This window comes from Dermacentor silvarum, chromosome 8, assembly GCF_013339745.2.
Source record: "Dermacentor silvarum isolate Dsil-2018 chromosome 8, BIME_Dsil_1.4, whole genome shotgun sequence".
NCBI classification, from domain to species: domain Eukaryota; kingdom Metazoa; phylum Arthropoda; class Arachnida; order Ixodida; family Ixodidae; genus Dermacentor; species Dermacentor silvarum.
In genome coordinates, this window is record NC_051161.1 from 21,371,852 (window position 1) to 21,386,482 (window position 14,631).

The 14,631-nt window shown below is 47.0% G+C and overlaps 1 protein-coding gene across 1 annotated transcript in view; it reads left to right on the forward strand.

Annotated features, from left to right (window-relative positions):
• Positions 1-702: 702 nt before the first annotated feature.
• The window catches only part of LOC119461993 (excitatory amino acid transporter), a 41,064-nt gene continuing 27,135 nt past the window's right edge, over positions 703-14,631 (forward strand). Inside the window, exons 1-2 of the mRNA XM_049672380.1 lie at positions 703-799; positions 978-1,171. Coding sequence (XP_049528337.1) covers positions 703-799; positions 978-1,171 — 291 coding nt within the window. The remainder of the gene's footprint in view (positions 800-977; positions 1,172-14,631) is intronic.

Consider the following 14,631-nt stretch of genomic DNA (forward strand, 5'->3'; position numbering starts at 1 on the left):
GGCACAGATCGACACAGAGACCAAAGTTGGCGTCAAAAAAGTTCAATAATGAGCAGACCATACCGAGTGCCCCAATTTGGTGGCATAGAAGGTCATTGAAAAGTGGCACATACTCAGTGGCACATATCCAGGGACCTAAACTTGTCCAACCGTTTGTTTTGAACCCAGATTCCTAAGCGCAGCATCCACATGCTCTCACCATTTGACCGTGGACTATCTAGGGAACCAAGGTGGCGGTTAACTAATAAATATCGACATACCGACAAGAGGGGGAAGCTCACAAAGAATGCTAATAACAATAAATCAGATCTTAATAGTCGCATTGAGATCGGTTTAATTGCTATTAGCACTTTGGGAGCTTCTCCCAGCTTGCGGTACGTATGTTTGTTAGTAGGGTTGTCCGCGCCTAGCCGCTCTTCCGCCAACTTGTGTCACTGGGTAATCCATGGTTTAATGGGTACGGCATCGCGCTGCTGTGCTCAGGGAACCGGGATCAAAACCAACGGCAGGACCGAATTGCGTCACTGGGTATGTCTCATCGGGCATGTGCCGCTCTTCATTAAGCCTCTTTGACGCCAACTTGGGCAACGGTTGTTTACGTCCGCTAACAGCAGTGAGAGCTCGAAGAGAAAGGAGTATATGGACGTTAATGTGATTAGCATCACACATGACAATCACCTGCTCGTTTGCATTACGTTCACAATGGCCAAACTGGCCAATGCTGCAAGCAGCGGCGGGAGATCGAAGAGGAAGAAGACTCCGTCTGGCGGCATGCACGCTGCATACGAGGTATTACGGTGTTGGCAATACGATGCGTCCGTAAATTTCTTCAATGCTAACCACATTAACGTCGATGTTAATCATGGGATGGGTTCTACCATTTTTTTTCGGTAACTAGAGTTCTGCCGTGGCATTCGGGATAGTATGCAGGGTTAAGTAACCGTGAATGGTCTAACCCTACTTTCCGCATCTCGCAGTGGTGAGCGTGAAGCACAAGATTAAGACACTGCGAGGCTACTTCGTGAAGGAGATGAAGAAAGAAGGCTCGCGCACGTCGTCGTGCTCCTACACTTCCCGATGGAAGCACTTCAAGTGCTGTGAGTTCCTTCGCGGCACCATCAGCGTCGACGCAAGCTCACAGCCAACCAGCGCCGCCGGCATGTCATATCCCGTGAGTGACGCGCCACTTGCTGATCTATGATCAATTCTGTGATGTACCGAGAATACAATTATCTGAGTGGAGTCTAATGCCAAGTTCGATGCCACGTAAAGGAATAAAAAAAGAATTCTTGGGTTTTAGGTGCCAGAACCATGATATGAGGCGCGCCGTAGTGGGGGACGCCTGGGTAATTATGACCACCTTGGACTCTTTAACGTGCACCCAATGCAGGGTGCACGTTGTGTTTTGCATTTCGTCCACATTTTGTTCCCACAGCCTCGGGCTTAGCAGCGCAACACCAAAGCCACCACGGCGAGTGCAAGGAATTTGTTAGCTAGCTATGCATGCCTTGAGGACTGCGGTGCACTAGTGGGCGAGGACGAATAAGGGTCTAACTACACATTATACGAATGAATACTGAGCAAGTTAGTGTGCAAGCTTGGGCATGTTGGTGATTCATTGGAAAGAAAGAAGAGCACAACGCAAGATAGATTGAGACACGAAAAAGCGACACGCACACAGCGCTGACTTACAACAGTTTATTCGTGAATACATAAAGGAATAAATATACTGGATGTCCTAGTTAGCTTGAACCCCCCCCCCTAGGAGCTCTAGGGAAATCGTACCGACTGCATAGTAGTGGCTGTCGTGTGTACCTACAGCGGGTATGGTTTTCTTCGCGAAGTATTACATATTATTGTTTTTTTTGTGAATCATCGCTTAAACCGCAAACATGTTAATTACAAAGTTGTTTTAACAGCAAAGCTGTTAAACAAATGAGGGGAAACGTCCGAAGTCTGCAGAAAATTCCGCGCCGTTGCCTAGCAACAACCAAGCCATAGCTGCGCACCACTTGGCCCAACGGCGCCTAGCTGCGCATGCGCCTAAGGAGTAGCGATGACGTCATCTCACGTTGCCTAGTAACCGCCAGCGCAGGTGCACGCTCGCTTCGCCCGACACAGACACGGCTCCGCCGAGCTCTGGCCAGCTGCGTGCTACTGCGCATGCGCCGTGCCTTCATCCCGGCGTGCCGTCTGCTGCTCGCCACCCGTACACTGTGCATAGCTTTCACCCAGTGTGCATGCGCTTGGCCTCGGAGTTTGCCATAAAAGGGGCTGCGCTTAGTCGTGTCAACTTTCGCGAGATATGGAGCGGCTAGCCTCCATCGCCTTCGGCGTCGCCAAGCAACAGCGTTCTTGACACTGTGCCAACTTTGGTTAGCCTGCCTGCGTTTGTGGCATGCCAGGAACGCTGTCGCTCATAGGCGCGGAATGTCGTGAAAGAAAAGGCACCTCCGAGAATGACCGCTCGAGAATACCCCTACATACCCCTACATGCGTAGTTAACTTAAACCAAGTTAAGATACAGCAACAACCAAGAAAAAATCGGAGGACGCTTAAGCTTCGCCTTTGAGAGTGGAACGCGATAGCGTTATCGGCCTCCGTTCGCATCACATTTTTCTTTCTGAGTAGGCTTCACTGCAACACACAGCGTGGGAAAGTCAGCGTACAAAGCCCAAGCTTACACTGATCTCCTTAAAGTCGGTATCACTTTTAAACACATACGCATTGCTGGGATAACATTTTACAGGAGTAATTTGAGCCGTCTTATATCACAATGTGAAGACCCTAGGTCCCTTTTTTATTATTAAATGCGAAGCATTTCTTGGCGAACATTTGCTATTTTTGACAGTATCAATCAATCAATCAATCAATCTATCTATCTATATATCTATGTATCTATCTATCTATCTAGCCGCATACGACATTGTGCTCTCATGGTCGTTTCGTTAACTTCGTATGTACCAAAATTGGCATACTATGACAACAGTATATGACGAGCAAAAATGATATGTCATAACATGAATGTCGTGACATGCGTGTCATGTAGGTAATGAAACAGCCGCCTACATCTTGGTGTTCTCATGGTCGTTTCCTTAACTTGGTAGGTACCAAATTTGGCAAATTATGACAGGTGTGTATGACGAACGTAAGTGATAGGTCATGACATAAATGTGTGTCATACATGGAAATGACCCAGCGAATAATATTAACACTCAAAAACCACTGATGTGGGTTCGGAGGTGGGCACTAAGTGAAGAAAACACTAAAGGAATCTGGTAGAAGTCACAGTCATGAGCATGACACAGCAAAAATGGCAGTGACTCAGCGAAAAAGGATTACCACTAAAAAACCACTGAAATGGGTTCGGACGTGGTACTAAGTGAAGAAAAAATTCATAGTCACGAGCATGATTAAGGCTTTTGCTTTAAGGTCTCTTAGGTGCAGCTAAAGGGACTCTGAGGACTCATGACATGAATGTCATGGCATGTGTGTCTTGTAGGCCGTGAAAGAGCCGCCTACGTCTTGGTGCTCTCATGGTCGTTTCGTGAACTTGCTATGTACCAAAATTGGCATAGTATGACAAGAGTGTATAACGAAGATAAAAGATAGGTCTTAACATAAATGTCATGACATGCGTGTCATGTAGGTCATGACAATGACCACGCCAAAATGATTAACACTCAAAAATCACTTAATTGGGTTTGAACGTGGGTCTAAGTAAAGGAAACACTAAAGGATTACGGTAGAAGTAATAGTCATGAGCATTTATTCAGCAAAAATGACAATGACTCAGCGGTAAAAGATTAACTCTAAAAAAACACTAGAATGGGTGCGGACGGTGGTGCGCACATGGTGGTGCGCACTTTATCGTATGCCGTATAGATTCCTTACCGTGTATGTCGTTGTAACACGGCCGCTCGATAAAACGCACGAGGTTTCATCAAGCGCCCGTGCTAGTAATATGCTGTACGGAAAGTCTTTCCGCTCGGTAAAGTGTGCGCATGCGCAGTCCTCGGCCGTTACGGTATTACGGCACTTAGCCTATGGTAACTTATCACTGCTAAAACTCTCGGCTATAATTAGGCGGCTACCGTTATATTACTTACTCTACGACTAACTTTAGCTTATGTGAGCTCTGCTGAAGCCACATTCCAGACACCATTGCCTCCCGCGAGCGCTATTACTCCAAGCGTACTCGTTGAATATCCCAAAAAATTTTTTTGCACAGTGGCTTCGCCTCAACATGTATATATACATATATACGGCGGTGCACTCTTTACAGGGGTATAGTGCAATGTGGTTAAGTTTCGACTATATTGGTGCTAATTATGCCCGTTAATTTTACCTACTCTGCGACTAATACTCGCTTCTTGTCTTGTTGAACGTATATTTTGTTACCTCTTGTGACCCAATACGATGTCTTGGAGCCATGAAATGGCCGCTTTTTTGTAGAAGTAGTTACAAGACACCCAAGTGCCAGACATGCCAAGCGCGTGGAGTCAGCTAACAAGACCTTGTGCGCATGTGTAGTAACATCATGACACAGAAGGTGGTCAGATGGGAAGAGGGCATTTCGAAGTTTAGGCAGTCCCTCTGGCTGAATCGATCGTCTGCTATGCTGTTTCATAGGCGGAAGTGCAATAGTTTATCCGCTATTCTGCGGTGCAGCATGGCAGGTGACTGGGTGGGCTGGGCCGAGTGGATAGATGGGTGCCTGTTTTTCAAACAAGTGGCCACATGTCTTAATACAGTGAGGGGAAGGAAGGGGAGGGTTAATAAATACCAATATAGGCTCTGCAGGCCAGCCTCCATGTGGTCCAGCAGTTGAGGAGTGTTAGAAACCAGGATGTCCTGGTCTAATGAGTGCAGTCTAAGAAGCGCAATCGCTGCACAATGGACAGCACCGTTTCCTGCGCCAACCGCGTTCCCGGGGACCTAGTTCACCCGCACCTAGATATTGTCCGCATCTTGCAGGGTTGTAACCAGAAGCTTTATGTAATGCGGCTATGAGTGCTGGATTGGTGGGTCAATCAAAGCTTTCACAGTCCCGGTCAAGTCCGCGTAGACTCTACACTAACTGCCGTATATCTTGTGGCTGATACTCTGCGAGGGATAGCAGCGCTCTCAAGGTCCGATACACTGGGTGCAGTTCGAGATCCTGTCGTCGTGTGCGGTGGGTTAACACCATAGCTGCATGACGATGCCAAATTGAGCCGCTAAGGCGAGGGCAGATATGTGGAACGTGGGGTCCCAGGATGCGTTAGTAAATACAACCCCAGGGCCTCGTCAACCTTCGTGGCTCGATCCGTTTGTTGTTCTTTGTGGTCCTTACGTCGCTGTCGTCTAGTTAACGGCTTGTGACATCCCAACTACACGTCTTGCCACGGTGGTATCAGAGTCGGAGAGGAACTTCGCCGCTTGGCAGGCAGCCACGTTTAGCGCGTGGAGAGTGACGAGCGCTCGGCAAGCCTTGGAGATATTTCGACGATACTGTGGCCCTCTGCTCTAGCCTGAATGATGTCCTGCTGTTCAGAGACTCCACAGTGTTAGTAGAGCTCTTGTATACCAGTGTGTTTAGGCAATCTAGTCGCCGTTCGCATAGCCTCGTGGAGAATGGGGTCCAGCTTTTCAAGTTGAAGTTACATGAGCTTGAAGCACGAGGCTCCGTACTATACATTGGATGTGAGTGTAGCTTGCGCCAGGGCTACGGCTGTGCGTAATCCTGCTCCTCCGCAGTGGTGAACTATGCGCTTGTTCAGGTCGAGCAACTAGCGCCACTCTGGTTGAAGGGACGTGAGCGATGCAGTTGGGCCGCCCCATTCTCGAAATGGAATGCCGAAGATTTGCTCGACTCTGTCGGGAGCTCGTTTGACCCTAGCACCAGTCTGTAATACGCGCATACTTTCACATTCCTGTGGCGTTCCTCCCGGGAAAATGTGCAGCATTTTTCTGACGATGTTGCCATGACGTTAATCACGAGGTAGGCAGCAATAATGCCCAAATCCTGTTTGATTGTCTGGCACTGGACTGCTGTCGTGTGTAGGGTGCCGCTGGGCTCCATCCAGACTGTGATATCATTGGTGTACATCGTGCAGTGGCCTCCGGATTTCTTCCGCAGCTGCACAGAGAGGCCGTGCATTGCTAGATTGAGCAGAACCGGGGAGATCCTTCCTCCCTGGGGGACGCCCACACTCTTGCTGTAGGCCTTCGAGCGGTGGCCATGGCCTCGAATTTCAATTGTGCGGCACTCGAAATTCGAGTGCCACAAATTCGAGTGCCGCATCTCTGGGTTTCGCTGCTATCAGTGTTACTGGATCAAGTTTCGAAGCTTTGTGATGCCTCTCGCCCACGTCAACACCATCTGTGTCGTGAAGTCACGACAACAAACGCCTCGGAGAATGCGGAACCGAAACTAGGTCATACAAAAAACGATTATAGCCGCTTATCTAGGGTACTCAGAGGCTTGCCAGTATTTTTTCTGATGCTTCAACGTCCAGGTCGTTATTATAACTCGAAAAATGAAAAGTCGGAAATGTCGTGTTAGTACACCTTAAAAATCCGTGGTCAATGTGAACGAAGCCTTTAATATTACACTATATTATTTGCCTCATGAATTACTGTTATTTTCATTGTCCATTGCAATCAAACTTCCATCCATCTTTGACTATTATCAACCACAGATAATTTGCCTTTTCTCTGGTTATCTAAAACCCAAGGCCTCCGATAGCGTAACTCCACCCTGATTTTGCTCAGGACTAATTCACAGACTTATTAACAAAACATGCTCAAAAACTTGGAATACGCTTAAGCTTCGCCTTTAAGAGTGGAACGCGATAGTGTTATTGGATGTCGTTGACACCGACACCGACACCGTGTTTTCTGCGACATGGGGCCCAATCAAAATTTAGAAAGGCTCGGTTTTCAACATTCTCCTCAATGTTGCGTAGAACCCAAGCACAGCAAAACACCATCAGAATTGAAGGACGCTTAAGCTTCGCCTTTAAGAGTGGAACGCGATAGCATTCAAAGATCCCTGGCTACTTATCAGGTTTTTTCTCGTATATTCAAATTACAATCCAACGCTATCACGTCTGTAGGTTGCGCTTAAGTCGTACGTTATGATTTTTTTGACTGATTTAAGTTTGAGAAATTCATTTTTGTTCACTAACGCCTTGCGACACGTGGAGAACATATGTGGTTGGGGTGGTTTGGGATGATGTTCGGCATGATTATTTCCGCCAGACGCCGATGATTAAGGCCGAAGCCGGATTTTCTGCGACACGGGCCCTTAGCGCTATCGTGTTATTATTGCGATAGCAATTATATGGACACTTCAACCGACTTTCTGCCGTCGTCGTCGCCGTCGTTGTTTCCGTCGCCGTCGCCATCGCCGTGAGGTTCCCTATAGATAAAATCTTCGCCGCGTGCCGTATGCCCGAGCGGAAGCGTGCGGGGACGCGCGCTATCACGGAGAGCGAACGCACTCAATCTCCCACGCGCAAGAAAGGAAGCGGGAAGCCAGCGCCGGAGGGAGCGGGGGGGGGGGGGGGGGGCACTTCCACTCTGCCAACAACCGCGCTCGTCGCTACCACCGTTTCACACGCGCCTTCTCGTGGTCATCGAGTCTCTCTTCATGTCGGTCTACTTACGCCGCAGCACACCTGGTTACTTAATCAGCTCATGTTTACTACAATTCATATTGCTACCAAAGCCACTCACCTTACTTCGTATGACATTGCTGTGTTGCTATCGCATTCATTGCTTCGCCCTTAGGGCGAAACTGTGACATTTTAGTTTCTCTGATATTCCAACACGCTACATATGACTAGATGTCATCAATGAGCTTTCCCTGTGAACTCCGTGCATTCTGAGACACCCTGGACTGACTTCTAAAAGTAATTTATTCTAACATTTTTGGACTACGGCGTAGGAAAATTATTTACGTTTGCTTCCTTTGGCATCGATATCAGCGACGAATTGAGGTACAGTAGGAAGATACAGTAGAAAAGAAAACAGCAGAAGCTTATAGGCCTAAGAACTTTACCCTGAAACATGTCATTGCCTTGCAAATGAACCGCATGACGCGAGAACCAGAGCTAACTGAATGCTAACCATGGCTGAACACACAAGGCGCTTCTCTACACAAACCAAGCTCAGCCAAGAAAAAAAGCGTTTCAACATCCATAATCATTAGTATATGCACATTAATGGTACGACGCTGCGATTATAATATTTTGAACAGTTTTATTTCAATTATATTTTCCTTACTTGCATGGTGCGTTAATCTTGTAATTAGAACTATTTTCGCTTGAGCCTTTTTCAGCAATAGGTGCAATGCGTTCAAGTGCGCATCAGTGTTGCCAGGTTTGGCTATATAGAGCCAAATCGGGCTACAGAAAAAAAAATTTTGGCGTCGACTTCGACGAGTTGGCTATGTGGCTATACTTGGGCTACTCAAAATATGCGACTTGGCTTTGTTTGGGCTATAACTGGGGCCCTAATCAACGCTCCACAGAGGCTCTGATCGAGTAAAAACAAATCTCGAAGTCTATGTTTTAGCTGACTGAGCCGGCAGCGCGCCTGTGCGTGTGCGCGTGCGCAAAATGCCTTCCGCCTCCTCTCCCCCTCTATTCTCTGTGCCGTTGTCTGAGCCGGTGGGTTTGATCTTTGACGTACTTAAACTTACATCGCTCTACACCGCGAGACACCCGATCCCCGGGCATTGGTATGGGCCTGGGAGCAGAGGGTGTTTCACAGTACACTGTATACTAACATCGTTATGCTCAGAGAACAAAACAAACAAAAAATGTCGGGCGATCATGGAGCCGACATGAAAGGAGCACGGGTAGATGACACGCTGCAGTGTGTTCACGGCCATGGCTTCTTGGTGAACAATCGCGCCGGGCACAGCTTTCGACCTGCTTCACGTTTCTCACGCTAAGATTTTCCTGCCATTTTCTTTTTCATGCGAGATGAGTTTTTGTTTGTGCTTACATTAGAGGTTCATTCCCATAGGTTAGACTTAAGACCGAATCCTCCTCGGAGAGGAGAATCTAACCTTGTGGAAGTGGGCCAAGTATGCGAGAAAGTATAAAAAAGAATTGGAGCAAGACCCCTAGCCCATAGTGGGTCCTGGTACGTTTACTTATAGATGGTTTGCCCGTAACGTGACAGATGCAGGTATTTATTGTGCTAATATCGAAACATGTTTGCGACGATGCCATCAGTGCGCTCCGTCACATGAACATCACCAAGTGTGTTAGCTTAGCAGGTGAGGTGTCGCGCTGCTGGCTCGAGGACGAGGGTCGGATTCCCTGCCAAGGCGGCCGCATTTAGATCGAGACGAAATGCAGGAACACCCGTGTACTTAGATTTATGCGCACGTTAAAGAACCCCAGGTGGTCAAAATTAATCTGGAGTTCCCCACTGCTTCATGCCTCCCAATCATATCCTGGTTTTGGCACGTAAAACCCCAGTAATTATTATTAATAGCATATCAACATGGTTTGCTTTCTGACAGTAACCGGTTTTCACAGGATTACCATCCACTGTTATCAATTTGTTGTTTGCCTTTGCTCTTGTGAGCTGTCGCGGCTTCTGCCATTTCAAGCAAGTTATGTTCGGGACGTGCTCGTCGCCGCAAACGACTGCGCGCTTCTTACACTTGTGTGCCGTTTTGCGCAGCAACCGTTAAAAGTTTCGCTTACACCGATTGAGACAGCGAGAGACAGCGAGTGACTTCTTTTTAACGCATGTTCTTGGTGTGCTGGAGATGTAAGATGGCGGCCAGGTTGATGTAAATGAAAACTATATAGAGTGTGCCCAGGTAACCCGGGCAAATTTAATTAACGAGAAAACAAGATAGGACTATGAGACAAATAACGCGAGATATAGCGCGATACACTGGTTTTGGCTCTTAAAAAAGAAACCGTGGGCGCGTCACCGTCGCAGACCGCTGGACAGCTGAATTTTTTCTATGCCGTGGGCGGATGTCACGTGAGAGCTCAATGATGCTGAATATTATTTTGCGTTCACGTGAGCTGAAAAGCAGAACTTGTAGTTAGTATTACTGTATATAACTAAAAGTAATACCTTAATTTGTACTATCTGTCATAAAAAAAGTTGTCGCAGTTTCACCTGAAAGGCGAAGCATCAATTGCGATAGCAAATTTGTAGAGAGCTATACGAAGTAATGATATTAGCTTTATCAGCTGTATAAACTTGGACATGCAGCAGCACCGGCAACACGCAGAACTGTTGTCGACGCCGTCGGCGTTTTGCTCGCGTTCGCTCAAAATGCGTGTGGCGTCGGTGACTGTTGCCGGAACCTCTGATATAAATAGGCACTTGGTGCCACAGCTAAACGTCGCCTCCCTTCCCCCCCCCTCCCCACTCGCACATACAGCGTTCGGCGCGCGGCGACGATTTAATCTCCATTGACGTCATACGGAACCTCACGGCGACGGCGACGGCGACGCCGACGGCAGAAATCTGCTTTTGAGTGTCCATATAATTGCTATCGCAATAAAATAAAAGCACCATGATTTCGCCTTGTCCAGCGATTCGCTGCAAGCGTGATGTCTACCATCACGGTAGCAAAGACATTTGATTACAACGGGTTGTGCAAAAAAGGATCGCGTTGTTGAATGTGAAAATTTATATAAAAATAAAACTGCAGATAAAAATGGCTATATTTGGCTATGAAATATTTTGCTCTCTTTTTGTGTTTGGATACATTTTGGCTACAATTTCTCTAACTTTGGGCTACGCCGCCTCGTCCGACCTGGCAACACTGGTGCGCATTTCGTCGTCTGCTGAGCCGCGGCCGCAGATCGAGCGTCTTGTATGCACTTTAGCCAAGATGGCCGTGAATTTCACGCATTTTACATGGGAGCCGTGCTTGTTTTGAACTCTGTGACCAATAGGTTTTTCTATTCGACTCTTCTAGTCATGGGGTCGGAATATTTCTTGCTCAGGGACTCTTTCATGGACAAAAGCAAACGAAACCAATTTGAATCCAGGAGCTTACCAATCATAGGCTATCAGCCAGTGCTACATGAGACTATAGTACCCTATCGCGATAAATCCGAGCCGAGTACTGGCCCGGCAAGGCAGCACTAATTTGCTAGCGTGCACTAAACAATCTGGTGACCATCACGGTACTGTACCGTCGGCGTCGATATGGGCCAGTTGCTTCGATTGAGGTGGCTTCAGGCCGCATATGGCGAACATAAGATGCCCTTCACAAGCAGCAGTCAGCACCATAAAACACCTGAAAGAGTCATTACGTGCACGTACGCACGAACGCGTTGAAACGGGGCTATACAATTTAAGCATGGAACGCACGTTGTGGTATACACATCGCGCGCTTCAGCAATGGCTCCCTCAGAGTAATGGATATGAATCTTGAGAAACCGAAAACGCCTATGTGTTATTTGATTTCTCTGGTTGCGAATTTTCCATATTTAGAGTAACTGCGGATGCTTGTTCGGACAAGAAGTCCGATTCGCTCCCGGAAGGCGATCGGGCATCGCCATCATTCGCAAATGTGGTGGCGCCTCTGTGACGAGGAAGATGACGTAGGCGCTTGTCTGCAACAAATGCTCCAAGGGGTTCTTATACTTTCATTAGATTGAGAGCAAATTGATCCTGCTGTTGACTCGCGTATCCTCTATCGCAATATTTCTGCTACGCGGTATGCTAGAGGGGGGGGGGGGGGGGCGTGGATATTCTCTAAACATCCACCTAGTGGGCTGTCCATTTCTGCCACCTCGATTGGCTGGAGCTGAACCAGAGACAAGGAAACTGACTGTGGGCGCCCGTTTCCTTGTCGCTGGTACCTTGTCACTGGTATCCCAAACCAACCTGCTAATCAGCATTTCAGCAGCAGATATAATGTAAATGTCCACTGGGTGGTCATTTACAGAATACCTCCCTTGTTTTTAACGCTACTTGAATGCGTCTGCGAATCATACCCGGACCAGCCGGATCGCTTAACGCTTGGTCCGCCTCCCGTCACCTGAATGCCCCACTGACGCAGACATTGTCATAACGTCAATGTACGCGGCTCCCCGCGTAAGCGCAGGAGGTGAAACGTGAGGCTCCCGACGTGTACCCGCCGTTACCGAGCTACAGCGGCGAGAGCGACACGACCCTGCATTCGACGTCCGACTCGGTGTCAGATGAGGAGTGCTTGGGTAGCCCTAGCAAGCGGTCCACGCGTCTGCACCATCCAATGAGCAATGGATCGCCGCTCAAGCACTTCCCTCAGTTCCGAAACTATACGGGGCATTCGGTGACGTCATACACAGTCGTAAAATTGCGTATGACGAAACTAATTCTTTACTGGGCGAACCTGTACCCAAAAAAGCAAGGTGCAGTCGAAGCACAACGATAGCGGCAAACACAGTCGGCGATCGTCGAAATCTGATCAGCGGCGAAACGCGTCGGCTTCTATACATGAGTCATTGAAGGTTCCAGTTTAATCCCTGGTACCCGCGTGTCTTCCAGAATGTTCTAGACAGCTCACGTCGCTCCTACAATCAGATAACATGAGCGTCGGTGACAAGAGACAACGGATAGAAGCGTCGATAACGTCCGAGAAATTCCCGGTACATGCAGGCGCATCCTGTGCCTAGCGATAACGTTTACCATTTGTTAGCCGGTGAAAATCAGTCACCGTTGAAAGATCAACACGTACACGGGTCAATATCTTAGCAAATATCTGCAAGGATTCCACAGCAACCTTGATTCTCCACAAGTAGAAAGTTACCTATCAAGAAAGGTGTCAGGCAAGGAGACACAATCTCTCCAATGCTATTCACTGCATGCTTAGAAGAAGCTAGTATTCAAGCGATTAGACTGGGAAGGTTTAACGGTGAATATCTGAGCACCCTTCGGTTTGCAGATGACATTGTTCTATTCAGCAACAGTGGGGATGAATTACAACAAATTATTGAGGACCTTAACGGAGGAAGTGTAGGAGTGGTGTTGAAGATGAATATGCAGAAGACAAACATTGTGTTCAATAGCCTGGCAAGGGAACAAGAATTCAGGATCGCCAGTCAGCCTCTAGAGTCTTTAAAGGAGTACGTTTATCTAGGTGAATTACTCACCGGAGACCCTGATCACAAGAAAGAAATTTACGGAAGAATAAAGTTGGGTTGGAGTGCATACGGCAGGCATTGACAAGTCCTGACTGGGAGCTTACCACTGTTGTTGAAAAGAAAACTGCACAATCATTGCATTCTACCGGTGCTAACTTATGGAGCAGGATCTTAGAGGTTAACACAGAAGTTTGAGAACAATTTACGGACCGCACAAAGAGCGATGGAACGAAAAATGTTAGGTCGAATGTTAAGAGAAAGGAAGAGAGCGGTGTGGATTAGTGATCAAACGGGAATAGCCGATATTCTAGTTGACACTGAGGAAAAAAATGGAGCTGGGCAGGCCATGTAATGCTCAGGATGGATAACCGGTGGACCAATATAGTTACAGAATGGATACCAAGAGAACTAGGTGGGGTGATGAAGTTAGGAAATTTCCAGGCGCAATTTGGAATCAGCGCAAGACAGGGGTAATTCTTCGGACCACTGTTTGACTGCTTAAGTTCCCCGTCAAACTGTGAACGTCTGCGCTGTTTGCATACATGACAGTGTTCTTTTTAAAATTGGTGCTCACGCTGTGTCTACTGGCGAACACTGCCCTCGTGCTAATAGTAGTTATTATATTACCTGGCTAGTTTTACAACTTTCAGTTGTCGACTATAGTTTAGAATAAAACTACTTAAGTACAGTCACTGAGCAATGTTTTGTTGCCCGATATGTTTTACCCGTCGTTTACGCAGACCTACGTACTGGCACAGCAGTGACACCAAGTTATCAAAACAATCTACACCGGCAACCGAACTATAAGCCACCATTACGTAATTATTTCTCGAGTAAAATGATTTATTTAAAGAACACGTTATAGGCTCTTGTAGAAGCATTGAATGAAAGCGGCGCAATTATATACAGAAAAAAAAAGCTTATAAGCGCCAATGCACTCCAACTGTACCAACCTTGGCGCTTGAACATCCGCGGTTTCTTTCTAAAAGCTTTCAGGCGCTTCCGTATAACACGAGAAGTCATTTCATAAATTATATTTCCCGAAAAAAATATGTCACCGGCTCAACCACCAGCTACAACTTTCACGTAAGTCACGAAAGTATGCACCATAAAATGCATTGCCAAGAACTGCATTCAATTAGTAAAGAATCAAGGTTTATGTTTTTGGGGAGGCAGAAGATAGGCCTTACACTGAAAATAAATTCAACGATTATAAGCTACTTCTCCTTTTTTATATGCTGTTGAAATAGAAAAAGTCTTTTATACTCGGGAATATTTTTGTCACTTAAATTGCGTCACTCAAAAACAAGAGCTTTACCATCAGCTACGTGTCCAGGAGCTGTACTTTACACAAAAAATATATTCAGGCCTATATATTTCACTGCAGGGTCACACAGGCCACAATAAATATGCAATAAAACTAATTTTGGCCTTTGTCTAGCCACCGACTGAACACTGAGGCAGTCCTAAATAGGACTTGTGGTGGCGCTTTCCATTGTTTCCAAAATCAGAAAGATTTTGA